At 41.4% G+C, this 25,273-nt stretch overlaps 1 protein-coding gene across 4 annotated transcripts in view; it reads left to right on the forward strand.

Moving 5' to 3' along the window:
• The window catches only part of KCTD1 (potassium channel tetramerization domain containing 1), a 199,868-nt gene that overhangs the window by 142,040 nt on the left and 32,555 nt on the right, over positions 1–25,273 (forward strand). For 3 of the 4 annotated variants that reach the window (XM_033178076.1, XM_033178077.1, XM_033178075.1), the window contains exon 2: positions 11,375–11,553. In XM_033178076.1, the coding sequence (XP_033033967.1) occupies positions 11,375–11,553 (179 nt within the window). Of the gene's footprint in view, positions 1–4,845; positions 4,986–11,374; positions 11,554–25,273 lie in introns of those variants that run through there. The other variant, XM_033178078.1, reaches the window with a different exon arrangement.

Here is a 25,273-nt window from a genome sequence, read left to right on the forward strand (position 1 = left end):
AGACATGAGCCACCACATCTGGCCAAAACATTTTTATTTACGTGGGGTCTCTTGTCATCAGGGATTCCCTGTGCATATGACTAATTCTCACATTAAACTTACAGACGCCCTGAGGAGTTCATTTCCACAGTGTCCTAGCCTGGCACCAAACAGAGCAACCAGCCAACATTTTCTAAATGAATGAACACATGAGCAAATGAACTTTTTATGAACACATTTATTATATAGAGTAAGTCATGCACGTATAAACCTGTGTATTTTAACTTTTCTTTTTTTAATACAAAAATGTCAAGCAAATGGGCACTTAAGAATCTCAGAGGAGGCCAGGCACGGTGGCCCACGCCTGTAATCTTAGCACTTTAAGAGGCCGAGGCAGGCGGATTGCCTGAGCTCAGGAGTTCGAAACCAGCCTGGGCAACACGGTGAAACCCTGTCTCTACTAAAATACAAAAAATTAGCTGGGCGTGGTGGCAGGCACCTGTTATCCCAGCTACTTGGGAGGCTGAGGCAAAAGAATTGCTTGAACCCAGGAGGCAGAGGTTGCAGTGAGCCGAGATCGCGCCACTGCACTCCAGCCTGGGCAACAGAGTGAGACTCCATCTCCACAAAAAGGAATCTTGGAGGAGATTCCCAGAGACTCAATTCAAATTAAAAGGAGCACATTTAGCTTGGGATACTCTGCTGAATGAGGACTTTCTATGACCACATCCAAGAAGTTAGTAAGTTTATGATTTATGTAGAGGCCAATATGTCCTGCTAAATGCACATGGAACTGAGAGTTAGGGGAGTGAATAAAGTGCCAATTTTCCGTGGTAGGGGAGGTGTCCACTTCCTGGGCCAGCTGGTCCCCGCCTTCTCTGTGATCACTGACCCTCCTTCTAAGCCTCCAGCCAGTATGTTCACCCCCAAACACAGACAGGGTGAAAGGAGCAAGGCAAATCTCTCCCTCCTCCAGGGAATGCCAGAGCATGGATAGCCTAGTAATAAGAGAGTGGCAACCTTATCTGGGTACACAATGGCTAGCATGTAAAATATCACAGTAAATTTATTACTAGATAATTATAGGCTAAGCCACTTGACCTCAGAGTCAACTTCCTTCTCTGAAATGGTGATAATACCTAACATTGTGCAGAGGTTTCTGATTTCAGACTCGAAGGCCCTCTCTACGTGTTAGATGTTGTTTCATTGCCAACATTTGCTGTCGTTCGCATCTTCCCCCCACAAGAGCGTGTGCAGGGCAGGGCGACTACAGGAAACACAGGCAGTGCACTTGGATAGCTTTGATCATTTTGCTCTTGCCGTGTTTTAGAGCTGGGAATGGAGGGATCTGGGAGAGGGAGTAGACGACCAGATAGACCCTGAGAGTGTGGGAACCATAGGCGACTGACCCTGTCTTTCAGGATCAAATGAAATCGTCTTGTGTGTCAGCTGAATACAAGCTTCCTTGACCTGAAGCCTATTTAATACTCAGTTGCACGCATTTCCTCCCTGGCAAGAAAATTAAGGAAAGGGAAGTATTATCCCAAAGTTTAGTTCCATTCCTGTATTTCTTCATTCTGGCCTCTTAAAAATGTCAAAAATCCCTATTATGAAGGTAAAATATAGCAGTGTGTCAAGAGTATGTACTAAATGATTTGATGGGGCCATTGAGCGCTATTTTTTTTCCATTTTTAAAATTCAATACTAGTAAATATTCAACTCTGTATAGCATAAATAAAAGGAACTAAAAATTTTTGCCTGTAGCATCATCACCCGGTCCTAATGCCTACTAATATTTTGGTGCATTTAATGCTAGAATTTTTTATTGTATCTACACACATTTGCAAAAATGGCCTTTCCCTATAGAACTATTATTACTGAGGCTGCTCTGTCACTTTTAATGCTATGTTTTAGCTTTTTAAAAGTGAATAGTATCTATAGTTGAGCTGTCGAATGTATTTAAATTATTCTCTAGCGTTTTAAGTGTATTTAAAAATATGTAAGAAATCTATTTTAAAAATTAATTCGGCTATAAGAAACTTGCAAAATTCTATTCAGATATTATTTTTCTCAAGTTCATTTTCTTTTTGAACTAAAAGCAGAGAAATGTTGGCCAATAGTCATTCTTTTCATGGCCTCAGCTTGGTAATCTAATAAGGTAGCTTCGCAGATACATATTTCACTATGAAAAAGAAAAAAAAAAAAGGCATGTTGAGGACACTCACTCTGTATCTGGCAGACAGACTGTGCAGTGAAACAGATAAACAGCAGTAACGCCTTGTCCTGCCCCACAGCAAGAAGGGTAACATTTTACCACTTCAGATTAGGAAAGAACTGCAGATTAATGTAACACAGTCCCTGGTCATTTTGAAACAACTTTGAAGCACCCTATTTTTAATTTGTTTTTAATTCTGTGAAATTACAATTTTAATCTGAAAAGAAAAAGCAATACAGCTCAAGTACCATTTCATGAACCTATTGTAATGATTTCATTCTCTACTTCCTTTCAAACACTTTGTCCAAGGCACATAATTAGCATCTTGTCCCATTTTCTTTTTATTTATGTGCACCCCATAATGCAATACTGTGTTACATCAATGCAAAGCACTGCCTTTTTGTTGGGCCTTGCCGCTCAGTGACCTTAAAGTGGTTCCCTGTACTTCTCACTAGGTCCATAGAAGGCTTGTCTGTCTGTCCATCTGGCTTGTCAAATTTCACTTTATTTGTGCTCAGAGGAAAGAAATAAGCGTCATTTTTTCCTTCTAAATGCCAGACACTCTGTTAGATGTCTTCCCAAACACTGTCTCATCTGCCATCTTTGCCCCTCTGTCGGGTAGGGCGATTTATTCTCGTCTTAGAGATGAGGATACTGGAGTTAGATCAGTTTGGTAACTTCTCAGAGATTGCACAGGGCGGGCGGCTGAGTTCAAACCAGGTCTTCAGATTCCGAAGGAACAGGGCTCTTTCTCCTGTACCCTTACTTAGGGTGCCCTGTATATGTGACTTTTCCAGCTATATGGAGTTTTGAAAATTGTCTTAACTTGGAAAAATGTTTTCCTTTACTGTTTTGGGATGGAAATTTTTATTCAATATATTATATACTTTCCAATCTAATTTCATCTGAGGTTTGGTCTTTGGATGACTTAATTTTAGGTGATTTTAGCAAGTAGCTACTGTCCTGTGAGCTAGAAAACCAATAATCCCACTTCTTATAATGATTAAGAATAAGTAACACAAAGAAATGATAAATGGTTGAAGTGATGGATAGCCTAATTACTCTGATTTGAGCATTGTATACATATATGGGATTAACACTCTGTACCTCATAAATATGTACAATTAAGTGTCAATTAAAAATAAAATTTAAAAAATTTTATTACATTCTTAAAAAAGAGTAAGTAGTCTCTATGAATTTGAAGGGGGCTCTTATGAATAAAGTGACTAGAAAGCTTGACATCAAATTTGGATACTCAGAAGACTCTTTTGGGCTAATTCTTTGCTGTTTCCCAAATGGTCAAGATTGACAGAAACTGTTCTCTAAATAAATTATGCATACAGTACTCATCAATTTTGAATCACTGCTGCGTTTTGTTTTGTTTTGTTTTGTTTTGTTTTACTTAAGTGAAATTACCAGAAAGATTATTTTCTTTCTCTTCAGGCTCATTCTGCTATTTAGTTAAAGTCAATAGAGAACATAGAGTTTGGCAGGTGATAGGTGCCCAATAAATAGCACTTGAATGAATGAAGAGACCAGTGAGGCCTCTTTCAAAATACATTGACGTTGTGGTTGAGAGTCTTGCTATACAATTAAGTAGCTATGGTCAGTAAAGTGATGTTTTCTTATAAGAACCTGTATTGAGAGTCCAGTGATTATGTCATTCTTGAAACAACACTCCCAAGGCAACTACAGATTTCCGTCCCAGGAAGCAAGATCCTTGCCTAAGACACTTTTGATTACCCTTGTCAGACTATCAGAGTTAATCAGAACATTCCCATATCCAAGTATGCCATATAATACAGATGGTGTGTGTGTGTGTGTGTGTGTGTGTGTGTGTGTGTGTGTGAAAGAGAGAGGGAGAGAGAGAGAAATATATTTAAATCGAGGTTGAAATTTGTGGAAAAGTTATGATCTGTATTACATTCTTTCACTGCTCTACTGAATGTTATGAATTAAAATGTCAGAGAATATGGGTATTTTACCACTGACATGCTTTTCTGGAGCTATCACTAAGAAGCCTGTTTCTTTCTCCAGTGAAGGAGGTAATATGGTCAAACTCAATAGTGAAACGTGACGTAAGACAGGGACATACATTCTTAACAAATAAAGTCATTAAAACTTTCAGTTTAAACTTCAGCTCATTTGTTCAAGGCAGTACCCCTAGGGCTCCTGTTTGAACAGCACACAGCTAGGATGGAAGGCAGATTTGTCATTTGCTTCTTTTGAAAGATGCCTGAAGTCAAATCCCTTGAAGGATTCTACTACCAAAAAAATCATTGCTCCTCTGTTGGGTAGGTGGGATGGATGATGAAGCTATGGGAAGGAGGTAGGAAATGGAAATGTTAAAGATGCACTGATCAGCACGCCTGGAAAATCTGTACAGGACAGATATGGGAAAGGAGGAATTAGAATTAGAATTCCTAAGGGCTGGTTGATGTCAGAGTATATTTTAGTCAGATTTGGTGAATTCTGTCAAAGGAAATAATAAGCACTTTTTTTGGCTTTTAAAAAAGTGTTATTTCACAGAAATTTAAGTAAGTATTTCCACAGTAAAGTGTTCTAATTGGAGGATTTTTTCCCAAGATTATTTACAGTTTATCTTATTTTTATTTAATAGAACTTAAAGTGAACGAATCCTCCGCGTGCATATGTATACAACTGTGTCACCACTCAGATCAAGATGTGCAGCTTTGCTGGTCACTCCCTCTTCCAGCCACAAAGGTGGCCGTTGTTCTGATCTTTGTCATCGTCCTGCCTGCCTGTCACTTCATGTGAATACAATCATACAGTATGTGCCCTTTTGTTCCTGACACCTTTTCTTCAGTGCTCTACCAAATCTATAGGGCATCATTCTTTTTTCAAAAAAAGTATAATGTCAGTAAAGAAGGGAGAAATACTGTTAGAAAGGGAGAGGGCAATGAATGTGTGTATGAGGGGTCATAAGGCATTTGATCGCTTGAGGCCAGGAGTTCAAGACCAGCCCAGATAAACATAGTGAGTTCCCATCTCTACAAAAAAAGAAAAAAAAAATTTTTTTTTAATTAGCCAAGTGTAGTGGCACATGCCTGTAGTCCCACCTACTTGGGAAAATGAGGCAGGAGAATCGCTTGACCCCAGGAGCTCAAGGCTTCAGTGAGCCCTGATAGCACCACTCCATTCCAGCCTTGGCAACAGAGTGAGACCCTGTCTCTAAGAAATAAGAATAAATTGTATTCAGTTCTAAAATACCCCTGCTTCTCCATCACAGGAGTGGGAAATTCAAGTTGGTCATGATTTGGGCTTCCAAATATTAAGAAAAATTCTAGCAAAGTTTACTTCTACCCAAAGTTACTACACTGTCCAAAATGATAGCAACTAGCCACAGGTAGCTATCTAAATTAAAATTTATTTATTATTATTATTTTTTTTTTTGAGACAGAGTTTTGCTCTGTTGCCTAGGCTGGAGTACGGTGGTGCAATCTTGGCTCAATGAAACCTCCATCTCCCACGTTCAAGCAATTCTCCTGCCTCAGCCTCCCGAGTAGCTGGGATTACAGGCACCTGCCACCACACCCGGCTAATTTTTGTATTTTTAATAGAGATGAGGTTTTGCCATGTTGGCCAGGCTGAGCTCAAACTCCTGACCTCAGGTGGTCTGCCCGCCTTGGCCTCCCAAAGTGCTGCAATTACAGGCGTGAGCCACCACGGCTGGCCTAAATTAAAATTTAAATTAACTAAAATAAAATTAAAGATTCAGTCTCACTATGACACCCACTTGTGGCTGGTGGTGACCGTATTGAACTGTGTAGGTCCAGAGCATCTCCTCCACTGCGGAAAGTTCTATGGACAGCTCTGTTTAGAATGTGGGGTCTTCGCTCCCTACCTTTCTACCTCTTCTTCTCCAGACACAAGGGTGTTATTATGGTGGGCTTCATTTATTTTTTCATTGTAAATTATCATTTAATTCTGTGGTTCTCAGACCACAGATCACCATACAAACTTCTGTCTCCCGCATTATCCCTCAACCTGGGAGAAAAACCTAAGTGGTTGTGACACTATGCTGAACTTTTAATTTCTGGAAGGTACCATGCACTCTCCCACTTTGGAGCCTTGGGAATACCACTTGGGACTCTCCTTCCAACCTTCCGGTGTTTGTTAACTTCTCAGTTCTCAGTCTCTAGGGATCCTTCCCCATCCTTCCAGCCCCCGACTCTGGGTTAAATGTCACCTCCATCAGCTGCCATAGGAGCCCGACCTTCCTCTGTCCTGATTGTAGTCGCATGTTTCATGGGCTCTCTTCTACTGAACAGCAGGACTAGTGAGGCCAGAGACCAGCCTGTTTTGTTTACTCTTGTTCACTTATCATTTGGAACAATGCCTGGCACTCAAGAGATGTTAATAAATGTCATGGGCTGGGCTCAGTGGCTCACACCTATAATCTCAGCACTTTGGGAGGCCGAGGCGGGCTGATCGCCTGAGCTCAAGAGTTGGAGACCAGCCTGGGCAACATGGCGAAACCCCATTTATACTAAAAACATGAAAAAAATAAATTAGCCAGGTGTGGTGGTGCACTCCTGTAGTCCCAGCTACTTAGGAAGCTGAGGCGTGAAAATTGCTTGAACCTGGGAGGCGGAAGCTGCACCAAACTGAGATCATGCCACTGCACTCCAGCCTGAGTGACAGAGGTGAGACCCTGTCGCAAAATAATAATAATAATAAAATGTCATGGTCCAGGCCTGGTGGCTCATTCCTGTAATTCCAGCACTTTGGGAGGCCTAGGTGGGAAGATCAGTTGAGGCCAGGAGTTTAAGACCAGCCTGAGCAACATAGCAAGACCATGTGTCTACAAAAAAATGTTTTTAGTTGGCCAGGTGTGGTGGTGCACACCTGTAGACGTAGCTACTGGGCAGACTGAGACGAGAAGATCACTTGAACCCAGGAGCTCAAGGCTGTAGTGAGCTATGATTGTGTCACTGCACTCCAGCCTGGGCAAGAGAGTGAAACCCTGTCTCTAAAAAATAAAAATAAGTAAAAATGTTTTGAAGGAGAGAACAATGGGCTGCACAGGGGAGGAGCAGTAATCAAGTAGCTTCGTGTTAGGACAGGGTTCGTCTCCCGGATTCTTCCTCTGTATTCCGGAGGGAGTTTTGGCACAGAGCGCTCTGCCTGAGCAATGCGCAGAAATCGAAATAGTGTTTAGCACTCTGAGTTGCTTCTTCAGCAGTATGACGGCGCATCCAAGTCACTTGCACTCTTTCTGGCTAAAGGTTATTGTTTTCCTTTCTCTAGAAGAAATCCTGAAAGACATACACAAACTAAGATGATGATGGGAAGGTAGAGTTGAGTACGATGATGGAACAACAGAAGGCCCTGCTGCATCTCAGCGGGTAGCCATGCTTGGCATCCCTGGCCAAGGCCCCCCAAGCCAAACAACCTCGCAGGGAAGCAGCTGTGTAACAGGAAGGGCTCCTTATCAAGACAGGTGGCAGAAATCCCACTTCAAACTCGCTTTACAAATACAGAAATTTATTTTCCCAAGTCACAGGAAATCTAGAGGTGGGAGGCTGAGAGATGGCTGATGCAGTGTGTCAACAATGTCAGCGAGGACCTGGCTTCCTTCCAGCTCTCAGCTCTGCCATCCTGGGCATTGGCTTCATCCTTAAACTGGCAGGGAGATAGCAGCTGCAGGTAGCAGCGTCCCATCCTGGACTTCAGTGTCCATCTGGGCAAAGTTGAGAAAGTGTCAGCTCCAGCTACTGGCCAAGGAAAGAGGTTGCCACAACTGTGTTAGATGAAGCATCTGGAGTCATTGGGATAGATATTGAGCATCAACTCCAGCGTCTATTACAAGTGCCCAGACTCTCAGCCCCAAATATCCTCCCCCAATACCAGTCTGAGGATTTTTAAAGTTCTTATATATCAGGTACAGTGGCTCACACCTGTAATCCCAGTGACTTGGGAGGCTGAAGCAGGAGGATTACTTGAGGGCAGGAGTTCGAGGCCAGCCTGGGCTACACAGTGAGATCCCTGCCTCTAAAACCGTCAAAAATAAAAAATTAGGCCTGATGTGGTGGCTCATGCCTGTAATCCTAACACTTTGGAGGCCGAGGCAGAAGGATCACTTTGAGCTCACAAGTTCAAGACCAGTCTGGGCAACATGGCAAAAACCTGTCTCTACTAAAAATATAAAAATTAGCTGGGCATTAGTGGCCTGTGCCTGTAGTGTCACCTACTCAGGAGGCTGAGGCTGGAGAATCGCTTGAGCCTGGGAAGTGGAGGTTGCAATGAACTGAAATGGCACCAGCCTGGATGACAGAGTGAGGTACTCTCTCAGTAATAATAATAATAGCCAGGTGTGGTGGCACGTACCTGTAGTACCAGTTACTTGGGAAGCTGAGGTAGGGGGATCGCTTGATCCCAGAAGTTTGAGGCTGCAGTGAGCAGCTTGGATCACACCACTGCACTCCAGCGTGGGCAACAGAGAGAGACTGTCTCTTAAAAAAAAGTTCTTACAATCTGCCCCATATGGAAAATACCAAGTGAAGTGAAAAGCCCTCACTGTGTTAACTAATATCAGTTAATGCCTTAGAAATGAGCATAGCCAGAGCAACCCTGCAGAAAGAGGAGAACATCCAGGATGGGGAGAGCGCCTAGGAGAACCAAGAGGGCTCGCCAAAGGAGGGCAGTTCTAATCCTTGCCCTTAAGGGTCAGTCCCCACCCCACCCCACCCCCACCCTGAGCTGAAGAAACACTGGTTTAATTTTAAATTTAGCAATATCCATTGCATTTATGACTTACCATGTAAATGGTATATATTCTGAGAAATCCGGAATGCTTCAACCGATCAGTTACGCTTTCATTTTTTTCTCTTTCTATATAGACCTGGCAGTGTTAGAGCCGTGCTGAATGAGGTCACAGTCTAACGACAATATTAACCCTGCAAATCTGTTCATTTTCGCCTGAGCACCCTCAGGCATGATAGAGAATGTGTCCAATTGAAAAACGATTACAGACTGTGCCGCACTGTGATGGGCTAAAATGTAACAGGGAGGGAGGTGTGCGTGTGCCTGTGTGTGTGCGCATGTGTGCGTGTGTGTCTGTCCCAGGAAATCATTTTCTGAAAGGAAGTCAGTATGTATCTGTTAAAAGTGGAGGTTGTATGATAGCATTTTTAAAGGAAAAATGTGTTTTCTGTCATCCAGATTTTAAAATGCTACTTTTAGTATTTCTGAACCTTACCTGTTTTATATTTACTACCAACTGTCTTGGTTTTTAAATTTTTTTCCAATACCCAATACCCCTTTAACTTTCCTTCTGTGTGTGTTACAAACATCCTGTTGTGTTTTTCAATATCTGTTTTGCGTTGTTAAAAATATCTAGAAACATATAAAGAATAATGTAGTAAACACCCTTGAGCCGACCAGCCGATTTAAGAACTAAAACATTAACTCTTTTTCTATAACTGCTTCTAGGCTGTGTTAATTCAGCATGTAGAAACACATAACACAGATGGTAAACATTTTGCGTAAAGGCCCAGTCAATACCCCATTCACAGTAGATGTTGAGTTTCAGAAAGCATGTGCATTCACAGTCTTGCTTGGACATGTGGTTAATGCTAAGTGGTCTAACAGTTGTGCCCCAGGTAACTCCTGAAGCTGTTCCAGATCATAAAATCTATGATGTTTTGCAAATTTATATTTTATCATGCTGCGTTTTATGCAGAAAAACTAGATGACTTCCCCTTTGTGGTCTCCATCAAAGGCATTTTTCAAAATCCCTGGCTTTGCCATACATTGTGCCTTATCCCTGGCTTTGCCATACATTGTTTGCATGTTTGAAAACAATCTTTGGCTAAATTATAAATCGGAGAGTATACGTGTGTCATTGATATTACAGAATTCGTGCATAAGTGCTATTTTAGCTTATTCTTCAGTTAGATACTCTAAATGTTTGACCCCTTCATTGAATACCAGAGACCTATCGTTACTTGTCTGTGGTTTGGGCTCTAATTTAAAAGCAAACAACCATGTTTTGATAGCATTTGAAATATTTATATTGTATCCATGGAAAGGATGTAATAATTTATTTTCTCAAGAGTATAGTTTCTGCCCGGGTGAGGTGGTTCACGCCTGTAATCCTAGCACTTTGGGAGGCTGAGATGAGCAGGTCGCCTGAGCCCAGGAGGTCAAGATCAGCATGGGCGACATGGAGAAACCCTTTTTCTACAACAAACATAAAAATTAGCTGGGCGTAGTGGTGGGTGCCTGTAGTCCCAGCTACTAGGGAGGCTGAGGCGGGAGGATTGCTTGAGCCTAGGAGGTTGAGGCTGCAATGAACCATGATCACACCACTGCACTCCAGCCTGGGGACCCTGTCTCAAAAAAAAAAAAAAAAAAAGGTACATTTTCTTAAACACGTTCTTGCTGCCAGCAGGTGATATCCTCATTCTGGTCTGTTTGCTCACATTGCACCTTCGCTTGTGCGATCGCGCATCAACATCTGCCTCAGTTACACTTTGGGAACTTGATTTCTTCAAGAAGCAGGCATACAGAAGAGCAGTTCGCTTGTGGTCCATGAGTAGGCACATATTTATCATTTGAGAGTATATTCTGTTAACTGATAAATTTGTGGTATGTCTTTGCGAGGTTGCTTTGAGTATGTGAGCTGATGGCTAGACCAGTATGCTCTCTTTTTCCTGATTTGAAAAAGAAAAGTTTAAGAAAACATTTTGTAGAACACAGGTGTCAGAGGTCTGTTTTTATTCCAAGTGCATAGCAATGAGGAAGTTTTCAAAGAGAGGGCTAACCCATATGCATTTTATTTAGATATGTATTGTTTGAAGTGTTTGATTGTTGTTTTATTTGGAATGAATAGACTTTTCATATCATACTAGTTGCGATTTGTCAATTGATAAATGCAAGAATTTGTTAGTATAATAAGCCTTCATAGTCCTCAGAGTTATTTGAAGTGAACATTAGTTCAGCTCCTTATTTCTGAGCATGTGAAGATTTCCTTTTCTTTAATACAGAATTTGTTTCTCTGATACTCATTATAACAAAAGCAAGAGCTTGCCGGATTTTCAGGTTTTATTACTGAATGAGTATCGTTAATCACTTGTTCATTCCTTATGCTATATGTATTTCCTATCTTTCTGCTATAAAGAGAAAAAGTGTCTAAACTTGCTTATCTCTCTGTAGGACAGTCGGCCCAATATGTCAAGACCTCTGATCACTAGATCCCCTGCATCTCCACTGAACAACCAAGGCATCCCTACTCCAGCACAACTCACAAAATCCAATGCGCCTGTCCACATTGATGTGGGCGGCCACATGTACACCAGCAGCCTGGCCACCCTCACCAAATACCCTGAATCCAGGTAATCTGAAAAACTGAAAAATCAGACTCTGACGTGCATGTATTTGATAACCTAACTGTTTTTCCTTTGACCAGCATAGCAGCATAGCCTCGTGGAGGCAGGGGGCAGGACGTGAAAGTGCTGTTTGAGCCACCCTGCTGCCTAGGCTGGACGTCTTGGACAATGGCTGGACGTCTTCAAATAAGGATTGGACCCGCAGCTTAGTCGAGTCCATGTAAAAATGTCACAGGAGAATGGAATACTGTGATATTTTGCTCTACAATGATATTCATAATTCTCAATGTAGTACAAAAAAGATGGTGATTTCTCCCCAACACCTTTGTTCCTTCCTTCTTTAAAAACATGCTTTCTTATAGGTTCTGATAATTTTATAGGAGATGAGTTGGTTCATCAACTTGTGAACTAGAAAAAAAAAAAAGAGATTCTCAGCAGTAAGGCATTATATTTAGATCTGTATGCAAAAATCCAAAAAGCCAAAATAGTATAGATTTTAAAAAATGAAGGGCCATGGAACTTAGGAACTTAAGGTAGATAAATAAATATACAAATTGTTTAAAGACAGAGGGTGATTTACAAATAGGCAGTATACATTTATGTTTATGACTTATCTCCTCCCATGCCCCTGCCCACCCATTTCTTTGTTATTATTATTATTATTATTTTGGAGCCAGGGTCTTGTTCTGTCGCCCAGGCTGGAGTGCAGTGGTGCAAACATGGCTCATTGCAACCTTGACCTTCTGGGCTTAAGTGACCCTTCCACCTCAGCCTTCCCAGGAGCTGAGACCATAGGTGCATGCCCCCATGCCCACCTAAGTTTTTTTTGTTATTTTTTGTAGAGACAGGGACAGACTATGTTGCCTAGGCTGGTCTTGAACTCCTGGCCTCAGCAATTCTTCCATCTCAGCCTCCGAAAGTGCTGGGACTATAGGTGTGAGCCACTGCACCTAGCTAATTTTTTAAATTTTTTGTAGAGATGGGGTTGCACTATGTTGCCTAGACTGGTCTGGAACTCCTGGCCTCAGGCAATTCTTCTACCTTGGCCGTGGCCAAAGTGCTGGGATTATAGGTGTGAGCCACTACACCTGGCCCCAACCACCCATTTCTAAAGGAGTTTCAAAGAAATAATTTCCTTTCTACCCTGGGACAGCCCTCCTGGCTCTGCCCTAGATTTGGGGGCTATGCCCAGATCCTGTAAGGGAAGTTTTTTGCTGGTGGATAGGGGAGGAGGCATGCACTCATGTAGGGTAATATCAGGAAACAGGGTGGTTCTCTGTTTCTGATGACAGGAACTGGAAACATACTCCTTGAGCTTCAGAAGGGCACATTTTTAAGTATCTTATGAAGTGACAGATAACAGCTTACAGTCTAAGTAGACAGCACTGACATAAAAGTCACTGTCACCTTGCATACTACATGAGGGCCGACTTTTTTGTTTTTTGTTTTAAAATCTCACTCCATTACTTGATAATTTATGAAAGAATGTGAAGGTTGGAAAGAAGATGAGATGTTTTCTCTCTTAATTTCCAGATTTAATTTCTACAATAGAAATGCTTTAAATAAAATAGATTTCCATTGTTCAGTTATCCAAAAGACTATATACTTTAAAATGAAATGATCGTATTAGTCATCTATTACTGTTATTTAGTCCCTATCTTCCCTAAGTATATTGGAATAGGGACTACAAAAACTCATTTTATAATAATGGCTTTATTTTTCAAGTATTTTGTTATATAAGTGGGGTTCTTTTTGAAAATGCCTGTTTCCATTCCTTCCAACCCTCTGTTAATACCACCATCAACTACAGAAAATCACAGCTGCCTCTTTAAATGAACACTTAATTCTAGGGTTTAAGTCACAAAATGCATATTAAGAGACAAAAAGCAAACCTTAAACTGTAGCAAGATTTACTGGTCTGATCTGATGGCCTTTTGCTTCAGTTTTTTTAAATTAAACCTTGAGACAGGGCCGGGCACGGTGGCTCAAGCCTGTAATCCCAGCACTTTGGGAGGCCGAGACGGGCGGATCACGAGTTCAGGCGATCGAGACCATCCTGGCGAACACGGTGAAACCCCGTCTCTACTAAAAATTACAAAAACTAGCCGGGCGAGGTGGCGGGCGCCTGTAGTCCCAGCTACTCGGGAGGCTGAGGCAGGAGAATGGCGTAAACCCGGGAGGCGGAGCCACTGCACTCCAGTCCGGGCGACAGAGCGAGACTCCGCCTCAAAAAAAAAAAAAAAAAAAAAACCTTGAGACAGGAGGGAAGTTAATAAAAACTACATTTTCTGTGACTTAAGCAATTGGTTTTCTTCTATGTTCGTTGTAACTGGGTGGGTCTCCTTCCACTGACTCATTCCCCCCAGGGTTTAGCCCCTAGGAAGCTCCCTGGTATCACTTGGTCGGCTGGCCAAAGTAGAAGATAGAGGGAGAGAGGCTCTATTCGTTCAGTTCCTATCTCTCAAATAATTTGTTACTTTCATCATTCTGTCGCTATATATTATGAGGTAAAGACTTCATATAGTGTCCCATTTGGAGATTCTTTCTCAGTCCATCTTTCCATGGATATTTCTAAGAGTCTACTTTTGTTCCTTCTTATCCACACCCTGAAACATGCATCAAATAGCACGGATCTCATCACTGTCTTTACCTGCTCTGTGTCATACAGTAGTCAGTAGCCACGTACAGCTATTGAGCGCTTTAAATATGGCCAATCCAAATTGAAATATCGTCTAAGTGTGAAATATGCACTGATTTTTAAAGACTTAGTACCAAAAAAAGTAAACTCATAATTTTTATATTGATTTCATGTTGGAATGATAATATGTTGAGTTAAATAAAACATATTATTAAAATTAATTTCACTCATTTCTTTTGATTTTTTAATGTGGCTACTAGAAAATGTAAAATTACATGTATCTTGCTTTTTATTTCTGTTGGACAGTGCTGAACCATGAAACAGATGTTTTTATAAAAGCATCTCACTAAACCTACCCCTCCCCCAACCTGATACTGAAATACATCAAAAAGTGAATGTCTCTTTCACCAATGTAATTAGAAAAGATAGAATTGTTGATCTTCCTTTCCTAGACTTTCCCTCTGCTTTCTGTCACCAGTGAGTCCTAGTATCATGGGAGCAACAGCAAAAATAATTTGTGATTCATTAGTTCTAGGATTGGATGCTGGCAAATGGCTAACAGTTCTTTGGCTACAGAAAGGTCTAATTTCTGAACACCTGTCGTCTCTCATGTAAAATAGGCACAAATAGGTCTTCTTGCAAGGTTATTGGGAGGATTAACTGTGATTATGAAAAGCACACCATGGCCCTGTGCCCAACACATAATATTGTCTTCATACTTAATCTTCTGCCAAACCCAGGAATTGTTTCTTTTCAAACTGCCTTTCAAATTCCAAATATTTTCCATTTCTTGCTTTCCTAGCCATGGAAACAGCTTTACATCTGGATTCTTGCCTGAATGACTCCCATCTTGGGGGACTCCTGGCCTGCACCTTCTCCTTCTTTATCTTAAATACCCAAGCCGGTCACAAGTTCCGAGACATCCTTGTCATTAGGAGATATCTTTAAGAATTTGTCAAGACTCTTTGAAACAAGTCTTACAAAGTAACCTCTGTTTCAGCTGCTAATACCTAAAGCAAATGACACTGCTCAGGTAACACTGGTTTTGCTGTTGAATTGACCACGGGGTATTGCTTTGTTTCCTCTTGGGTTTTGGGGGCATATTTCTGTAGGTAATTAAATGTTCATTTCAAAGCAACATCCAATTTAATGGGACCCATACACAAATTTTAGTAATCAAAGATACAGAGAACTAGTTCTTCATGCTTTTCCCATAGGCATCAGGTGCTCCTTCCAATTACTGGGAAAATCTCTTGCATATTATTAACCTCTCTTGGATAAATCCAAGGACGTTAGGTTGCCCATGGCCATGGAATCACAAATAACTCCAACTAGTTTTGTAGATTCTGGGGTGCTTCAAACCCTTCCTACCCTATGGGACCATTCTCTGCTCCACCCTCTTGGATTCCCTGGTTCCACTCTCACCTACCTCTTCCTTAGTGTCACCCAGAGGATAGGAGGGCTTTTTCTAAGATTTCAAGGAAAAGACTTGTAGTTTAAAAATACTAATTTGTATGTAACAAGTGACCATAAAAGATGTAATATTATCTTTCTACAATTTCAGAGGTCCTGCAAAGAACCTTTACTCCATTTTGAAATGTTGTAGGTGTTTTTAAAATTCTGTCTCTACTTAACCTACCCTCTTGGCTAAAGAGCACCCTTAGGACTTTGTCCCCCAAAAGTAGTATGGTGGACCGTATAGCTAAACATTAGAAGCACCTGGGAAGCATTAAAAAGCCATGCAAGGCCCTGCTCCAGACCAATAAATAGGAACCTCTGCAATTTTCCAAAGAGGTCTTGATTCTCACCATCTGGCTCTGAATAGCACCAAGATGTATGATCCCTTCTAGAGAATGTGGGCCTCTTCCTCAGTGAATATTTCATGTATCTCATAATGGCTATTTCACCAAAAGAAAATAGCTTTCAATCTTCATTTCTCTAATTACCAAGGTTACCAGTTGGTTCCAGTGTGTGTGTGTGTGTGTGTGTGTGTGCATGTGCGTGCGCGCTTTTTTTTAGCTTGTAAACCCTGAGTAATGATTCAGTGAGTAAATTGACTTTTACACCTCAAGGTTAACCACTCATGTTGTTATTCATTTCCATCATCAGGTGTTTTTTTAGCTAAAGGGACTAAAGTTTTCAAATTAACTGAAGTATTACATATATCAGTAATGTACTTTGTCTTAACCAATGTGTATGTAAGATGCAAAACAGCTCTTTAGGAAGTGTTTCTGAGACAGAGGTTAATCTCCACCATCTCAGTGGTAAACACTCATTCCTTTCAGAGGATCATAAGAGTCTCCAATTCTCACTGCCATTTTGAATTGTAATTCCCAAGAAAAACACCCAATTCAGATCTGCAATAATTTCACTTTAAATAAGTATTTTTTAAGTCAAGAAAAATAGATCACCATCAAAAAAGAATTATAAATGGACAAAGAAGATAGAACATATTTTATTTAATAGTTTGTTAGCTTGATTTGTAGCTTGTAAATATCTAGAAGTATGCAAAGTGGACCCTCCACTCGCACTGTTGCCCTGGACCCTGAAAATTTTAAGGACAGACCTGATTATATCTTAGTCAAAAATCCAAGGTACCCTTTATTAACATCATTGGCAATAAAAGATCTAGGTAACTAAGTAATTTTTCATAAGTAATTAATATTGGCACCATATTATATGGCCTCTTTAAGATCTGCTGTTGACACTGAAATGCCCTCTTAGCCACATGCATAATATTGAAAATACATTCTATTTCTGCTTTAAGAGAAGACACAAGTCTGATTTCAAAGTTAGGTCTATTCATTGTCTACTATCACCTCCAACAAAAACAATCTTAATAGCAGCTGTATTGATGGTTATTCAGATGTGGATAACCATTTTTAAAACCAAGAAGTAGACTGATACTACTAATTCATTGAACCTATCAAGTAGTAATAAGACAGGGGTCTTAGCTAAAAGCACTGATTGTCAAACAGTGACCTGGAGGTAAAAGGTGAGATCTCATGTTTCAGTCCCCTGAGCCATCCAACCTGACTGCTTGACAAAGCTTTTGTATATTTTAAACCCAGTACATGAGTTGACTCCCACATAAGTAGATTATGTTAAATTGGTCTCTTCTAAATAGCAATAGAGTTACTAAGCACGCTGGCATATGTAGGTAATTGCAAAACACAAGAGACTCTACTTTCAGCCTTGCAGCCGACACCCATGGCCACCCAGGGGTGTGTGTATTTGGAGCTTTAGGATGGAGATGCCAAACATGTGTGCCCTGCCAGCAGCAATCCAGCTTTTGGCGTGCGTCACTCTCGGATGTGTTAGCCATTACCGGATTGCTTATATGGAGCTACACCAAAAGGAAAATCAGACAACTGCAACACTAAGGGACTGGTGCATACGTTCAGAGGATAATTGCATTCAAATATTTGGCTTTCTGTGTAATTGTTGTATGCCAGCCTAGGGAGTTTGCTGTAATCCTGTATTAGGTTGGGGATTCTGTGCCGTCACTTTTTATGACTTTACAGTTCCAGTTTTAACACTACAGTTCCTAGACCTGGGTCCAGCAGCCTCATCGTGCAGGCCGTTGTTTTAGGATCTCAACAGAAATGCCAAAAAAAAAAAGCATTCAATACATTCACTGCACTTGCTTTCGGAATCACTGCATGGCATTGAATAGAGATCTTTTTATTATAACCTGCTCTCTACATCCACATGCTTTATAATTCAGTGTCAATAGCAAATGTAAAAGTCACAGAATAGGTATTAGGGATTTTTAGATGAGTTGAAATCAACCTTCACTATATAGTCTCGGCACAGATGGAAAGAGAGCATATCCCTGCTGCTATGAAAAGTCTTAAGGAAACGCATAAAATGATGAACAGTTTTGATTGGTAAGATGGCTTAATCTTTAAAAAAAGAAAAAAGAAAGTTAGTTTATGGAGGAACTTAAAAGGGGGGAAAGCACCTGGCAAATGAAAAATGGAAAGTTTCTCCAGGGTAATAGAAGAAATTTTCCTCTTCTCTCTCTCTCCTTTTCATCTTACAATATTGCTTTTCCAAAATTGCTCCTCAGTTATATAGGTAAAGAGTAAATGAGATGGTTGGCTTCAAATGACTTTAAAAAAAAAAAGAAACTGGATTTTATGTTTCGTGCTGAAAAGCCAGTCCTTCAGTAACTTACCCTGCATAACTGCTAGATTCAGCAAACTTCCTTTGCCACTACGGAACGAAAAAGGCCTTATTTTTAAAGTAATCTAGCTCAGAAAGTCTTGGAGCATAATTTAAAGGAAAGATGCCAAACAGTGCCTGAGTTTCCTCTGTTGTGTTTGTTTTTGTTTTGTCCTGTTTGTTTGGTTTTTTGAGAAAGGGTCTTGCTCTGTCACCCAGGCTGGAGGGCAGTAGCAGGATCATAGCTCACTGTAGTCTGGAATTCCTGGGCTTAAGTGATCCTCCCACCTCAGCTTCGTGAGTAGCTGGGACTGTAGGCATGTACCACCATACCCAGCTAATTTGTATATTTTTTGTAAAGATGGGGGTCTCACTGTGTTGCCAGGGCTTGTCTCAAACAGCTGGCCTCAAATGATCCTCCCACCTCAGCCTCCCAAAGTGTTGGGATTACAGGTGTGAACCACTGAGCCTGGCCTGTTCTTTCATGCTTTCAACAGACTTATTGTATTCGCCTCATCTGCCAGTGCATAGTTACAACAAAAGTCCTTGCTCTTATAGTTTACCTGGGCGAGGGCGAAGGACAGCCAGGAAACAAGTAAACCACCAGTAAGCAAGGTTTCAGTGAGTAGTGATATTAAGAAAAATATTTAGGTTGGTGCAAAAGTAATTGAGCTTTTTGCTAATGGCAACTAGGGTAGTGGGCTGGGAGTGGAGGGGAAGAGAGGATGGTTAATGGGTACAGAAAGTATCCAGAAAGAACAAATAAGACCTAGTATTTGGTAGCACAACACAATGACTATAGTCAATAATAATTTAATTGTACATTTTAAAATAACTAAAAGTTATATTTGGATTGTTTGTAACACAAAGGATAAATGCTTGAGGGGATGGACACCCTATTCTCCATGATGTGGTTATTATGCATTGCATGCCTGTTTCAAAGTATCTCATGTACCCCATGAATATATATACCTACTACGTACCCACAAAAATTGTTCAAAAAAGCAAAAGAACATCTAGATGGAAGTGTGACATCTAGGTGTTCTTTTTCTAGAACAAGAAACAAAAAGAACACACATGATAAACAGGCCCACTTTGACATATAGTTTTCTTCCTATATTAAAACTAATTTTATTCCTACATGTTTTCCTCCCCAAAATACATCTTTATTTGTTCATCTGTATTTTCAAGACAAAATCTAGTTTTCATGTTAGTTTAGATTTAGAAGCAGACTTTGTCACTATCACAAATCACACTGGATCTATGAAGGTGAAGGCCACTCTGCTAGCCACAGACATCTCACATTTGCATCCCTGCCAGAGCCTTTGATGGTCAGATGAGTCTTACTGGGTATCCTAATGTGAAATAACTTAGGGCGGGACTCCGGATCATACGCTCAACTTCCAGTAACTTCTCACTTACCCAAAACTTAGTCTCATCATAGACAGAAACCCTCTCCCTGGAAAGCCCTTTCTCACTTATTTTTCATCCTGTATCCTTGGGACCTGGTAGCATCCTAGCCACAGGTGAACATTCAAAAGTTTGTTCAATATATAAATTAATGATTGGGCAAAATATTGTATTCAGAGGCCAGATCCTCCAAAGAGTGAAGGGAAAATAATTGAGTAACGTTATTCAAATTATAAAGTTAAATGTAAAGGCTGGGCTGGTTTCATTGCATATATTTTCATGTATAACCTTATAGGTAGGGACTGTATTTATCCCTCTATCCCTACAGAGAAGAGCTCTGAAACTCTGAGAGGTTAAGTGGCTTCACCTTAAAAGTCAGTCTTCTTTGGGAAATGGGGTAAGAGCCAGGCCTCTAGCTCCCACTCTGACGCCACGATGCTTATTGTTTCCTCCTCTTTGATAACAATGGTTTTATTTATTTATTTATTTATTTATATTTATTTTTTGAGACAGTGTCTTGTTCTGTCACTCAGCCTGCAGTGCAGTGGCATGATCCTACCTCCCAGGCCTCAGCCTTCCTCCCACCGAGTAGCTGGGACTACAGGCACACACCACCATGTCTGGTTAATTTTAAATTTTTTATAGGGATGGGGTTTCACCATGTTGCCCAGGCTGGTCTTAAACCCCTGGGCTCAAGCGATCCACCATCCTTAGCCTCCCAAAGTTCTGGGATTATAGGCATGAGCCAGGGCTCCCAGCCTGATAACGATGGTTCTCAAACTTAGGGGAAGGTTAGAATCAACTGGGACTCAACAACAAGAAGAAAAACTTGCCTGCCCCTACCCCTCAAAGATTCCAATTTTTTTTTTTTTTCCCACTCTATTGCCCCGGCTGGAGTACAGTGGTGCAATCACAGTTCACTGCAGCATAAACCTCCCGCATTCAAGCAATCCTCCTATCTTAGCCTGTCGAGTAACTGGGACTACAGGTGCACGTCACCACGCCTGGCTAATTTTTTATGTTTTTGTAGAGACAAGGTCTCACTTTGTTGCCTAGGCTGGTCTCAAACTCCTGGCTCAAGTGATCCTCCTTCCTTGGCTTCCCAAAGTGCCAGGGTTATAGGCATCAGCTACCGTGCCCAGCCCAAGTGGGCTCTTTGGATCCCAATTGTATTGGTCTGGGGCAGGTACTGGGCACAGGATTTTTTGATGTTTCCCATGTTCAGCTGTGTAATCCAACACACCCCTTTTGGAACTGTGTTCTCAGAGTGGTTTTTAGAAAAAAGGTCAAGTTGAATACGATATTTCAAGCCACTTTCTTTTCAAGGCAGCCTTTACCTTATTCGCTAGCCAAGGGCATCTCCGTTAGTGCTGGGACATGGGTTACCCTTGTGGAGCCCTTCAGCCCCCAAGGAAGCCAGAGCTCCAAGCCAGTCACTTCCTGCCGTGAACAAAATTCTTGCTACCCTAGTGTCATACAAATACGGCACCATCATTTTCTGTGTGTGTCATGACTTGGAACAGTTTGGAAAGGACTGCCTTGGACTGGGCAATGGGATAAGTGGGTCTTGTTCTTATTTGCCTATGGGTTTCTCAAGTCCTTTTCTTTCAGGCCCACATGTCCAGTATACAGGTCTGCCTGCAGCCAGGGACAAAATTGACTTTGGACCAGTGACCTTGCCACTTGTCTGATGGCTTGTTGTTTGTACCTATGAAGAGAAAGTTGTTAGCAACAGTCAGTTACCAGCTTCAATCCTTGCACGGTGTGCCTACCAGAAAGAATGGTGCACTTGACAACCCTGGGATATTGAGGGCCACTCCCCAGGCTGGGAGGATTGAGGCCCGTGGCTGTGTTAGTCACCACCCTCCTGCTGTGCCCTCCTTTCTTGTTGCTGATGGAACAGTAGAACACCCCACCAATGCATCAACCAGTGCAACACTCAAGGTTCACACTCCTACACGGAACACGCATATGTATGCATGCACACACTCACACACCAATCCAGGAAACTTTGTTTAAATTTTTATTGTAAAAATATGCCCTCTGGGCCAGGTGCGGTGACTCACGCCTGTAATCCCAGCACTTTGGGAGGCTGAGGTGGGCAGATCACTTGAGCTCAGGAGTTTGAGACCATCGTGGGCAACCTGGTGAAATCCTGTCTCTACTAAAAATACAAAAATTAGCTGGGCGTGGTGGCATGCACCTGTTGTCCCAGCTACTCGGGAGGCTCAGGCATAAGAATCACTTGAGCCTGGGATGCGGAGATTGCAGTGAGCTGAGATCACGCCACTGTACTCCAGACCTTGACACAGCAAGACTCTACCTGGGGGAAAAAAAAAAAAAAAAAGACCTCCAAACCTATGCCCTAGGTTTTAAAACAGATAATAGATCCACCAGTAGTCTTTGGTGCCTGGCATAGAGCAAATGCTTGATAAATATTTGTTGAATGTGAATGAATTTTGCTTAGTATCTCCCTTTATGTCCTGGAGCAACTCAGCCACCCCAGGGCAGCTGCAGCATGAAAGTCAAACATTTTGAGTCTTAGGTGCTCGAGTAGCCTTAGGACCTGCCTGGCCTGGTTTAATATGGGTAGCAAAGATTTACATCGTTTTTAATTCAAGGCACAAACCAGAAAGGATTTTTCTGGTCTCACTATCCTGGAGGGGAAGAGCAGTGGACCAGATTAACAAAAGAGTGACCTCTGCCTTCAGAATCCTTTCCTCCAACTGATAGCTTTTCCCTAATCCGCCTGTATCAGGGTCATCTCAGGGTACTTCAGATGATGCAGATTCCTGAGTTTCCACCTGCTGTTTACTTAATCTATGTCTCCCAGGTTGTGAGGGAAATCTTTAGTTTTAATAAGTTTTCCCGCAATCCACATGCCTCTCCAAGTTGGAGCACCTGAGCTTCAGAGAAAGGTGATGACATGTAAACGCGTCACTGTGCAGTACCGTGGGCACCATGGTGATGTGGCAGGAGACTCACTGGCAGAGTGAGGCCTTTCCTATTGACTCTGGCACGATCCATGTGGCTTGGGACAATGATACTGACTGTACTCGTTTTTGATCAGTCATGAATAATATCATTGAGCAACACCCCAGGCATTTTTGCTGTGTTTTTTTCATCGTGTTTCGAGTTTACCCTCATCATACCAGAAAGAACTTTTATAATAATAAACCATGTGATCGAATTACTCATTTGAAAAATTCATAGGCATTTCATAGAAGATTCAGATAATCTCTTACAATGTTAACATGTGACAAATATGCTCCACTTTACTGTGTCTTGAGAACAGTTCCATTCAAAGGGGTTTAATATTTTAGATGTTATTTCATACAGCCCAGCCCACGAATCTCACACATCTCCTTTCAAGGATATCTACGCTATATGTATGCTAGGCTGGAAGAAAATCCCGTACAAGTTATTCTCAAGCTGGGGAAATGTTTTTTATTAGGCCAATGCGGAAAATAACCTTTGCCCCCAACTCCCAAAAAGAAGCATTTATTCACACCCCAAAACCATGATGTTATAATTTTCATTTAAATATTCAGGATTAAAAAAAAAAAAAAACAGGCCAGGCACAGTGGCCTGTAATCCCTACACTTTGGGAAGCCAGGCAGGAGGATTGCTTGAAGCCAGAAGTTCAAGACCAGTCTGGGAAACACTGGAAAACACTATCTCTGAAATAAATAAATAACCCAAACTTCCTATGAGTAGTATCAGAAAGTCCCTCTGAAAGATATCTCATGGGTCCACAAAACTGCCACATAAATGCCCTCCACTGAAACATGAGCTATGTTAGGAAAGAGTCTGGGCCACCACGTCTACCAGACAGTTCGGTCTATTATTATTACAGAAATCACCTATAAAAATACCATTTCTTTTTACTAAAAACGCAGGATTTATAGCCTCAGTTCGATGAATTACCAACATTTGGCTTCTGAAAGATTACTCTCAAGCTGCCAGGAGATAGGAAGTGGTGACAGCTTGTCCCCAAAGCAGCCAGCTGTGTGGGTGCAGAATGTTTTCCGTGCTGGCCTTTCAAAGGTACCCGGATGGTCCTGGTCCGGGCAGGGGATGAGAGTCCGGTGTAATCTTACAAGATGTGTGTTTTTCATGCATTCATCTTTCAAAAGTAGGCACCTGGGAGCTCCAATCTGATGGCAGTGACATTTGCAAATGAAAATGTTTTTTAAAAATCATGTTTCAATGCCACAATCGTATCAGCTATTTGCCCGACTGTCTGAATCTATTCAAGACGTGGTATCAGTGGAAAAGAAGTGTCGCTGGATAATGGCTTCCTGCTGCTACCGAATATCAAATGCCGAGTGTCAGTTTGCTTAGTAATAACATTGCTGTTTATCTTTTCTGGTGGTAATGATTATTTTTATTCTTATGCAACTTTTCTTATTGTGTTCTCCATATTCAGAAGATAAATTACAACCATACATAACAGCTAACCACCACTTTCAAACAGCTGGGAGGGCTTCGTAGCTGAAGGGTGAATTTGAGCTCGCCCGAACTTGTTGCTGTGATCGGAGCTAAGTGTGTTCCAGAACTCCCACCCAGCCTCATTAAACTTGGTGAGGCCCCTCCGACCCCACCAAAAATTGATTTTCAAAAAAAGCTAAAAAGTCCTGAGGGCTTTAGAGCTTAGCTAAAAACGGAAAACTCTTCTAGTCTGAAAGCAACACAAACAGTCAATATGAAAGAAAAAAATTAAGAATGCTCTTTTAAGTATATCCCACGGATCTGTAATCTTAGGGGCCCTAAAGAAGGTACTTTATTAAAACATCATCATTTTGATGATACATTGCAGAAGGAACAAAATGGCATTAAGGGTGGAATTCAGAGAAAATGGAAAGGAATAAAGGTTGTTGTAACAACTAAGAAAAAACCTAGGAAACCAGGTTAAAAAAAAATGAAGTTCCATTCTTCACCCTAGCTCGATGTCTCTAACGATTAGAAAAGCTGAACAGGAAAGAGATGGTTTGTATTTCCAAGTACACCAGGTGTCAGGCTCTGGAGGAACCCACTGATAATTCTTTCTGCAGATTTTTAAATGAGAAAAGTATTTTCTTCTCACCCAGGCCTTCTGAATGAAGAGCTAGTGGAAACAACAAGTTATGGGAAGTGAAGTCATCAAACTACTACTAAAACTTGTCAGTGTCTATACGTGATCATCTTAAAAGGAAGAGGAAAAAAATGAGGAATCCTTGTTAGCTGGGAAACTTGTATTTCTTTAAATGATTTTCAGGTTAGGGCTTGGTTCTGTTCTTTGTTAGAGGGGTAGGGAGAAATATTGATAGATATTCCTATCACCTAGCGTGGCTATGGACTGGCTTGGGGCCTCTGGGTAAATTTTTGAACTATGATAAACCACGACTAAGCCCAGAAGGGCGTAGACGGTTGCACAAGACACACACCTACAGACCGCGCATTGTTGGCCGCAGCGCACCCAAAGGGCAGAATGCTGTCAGCGCCTTCTTGGGTATTTCCCAACTGCACACA

This window comes from Trachypithecus francoisi, unplaced genomic scaffold (genome assembly GCF_009764315.1).
Source record: "Trachypithecus francoisi isolate TF-2019V2 unplaced genomic scaffold, Tfra_2.0 Lachesis_group19, whole genome shotgun sequence".
NCBI classification, from domain to species: Eukaryota; Metazoa; Chordata; class Mammalia; order Primates; family Cercopithecidae; genus Trachypithecus; species Trachypithecus francoisi.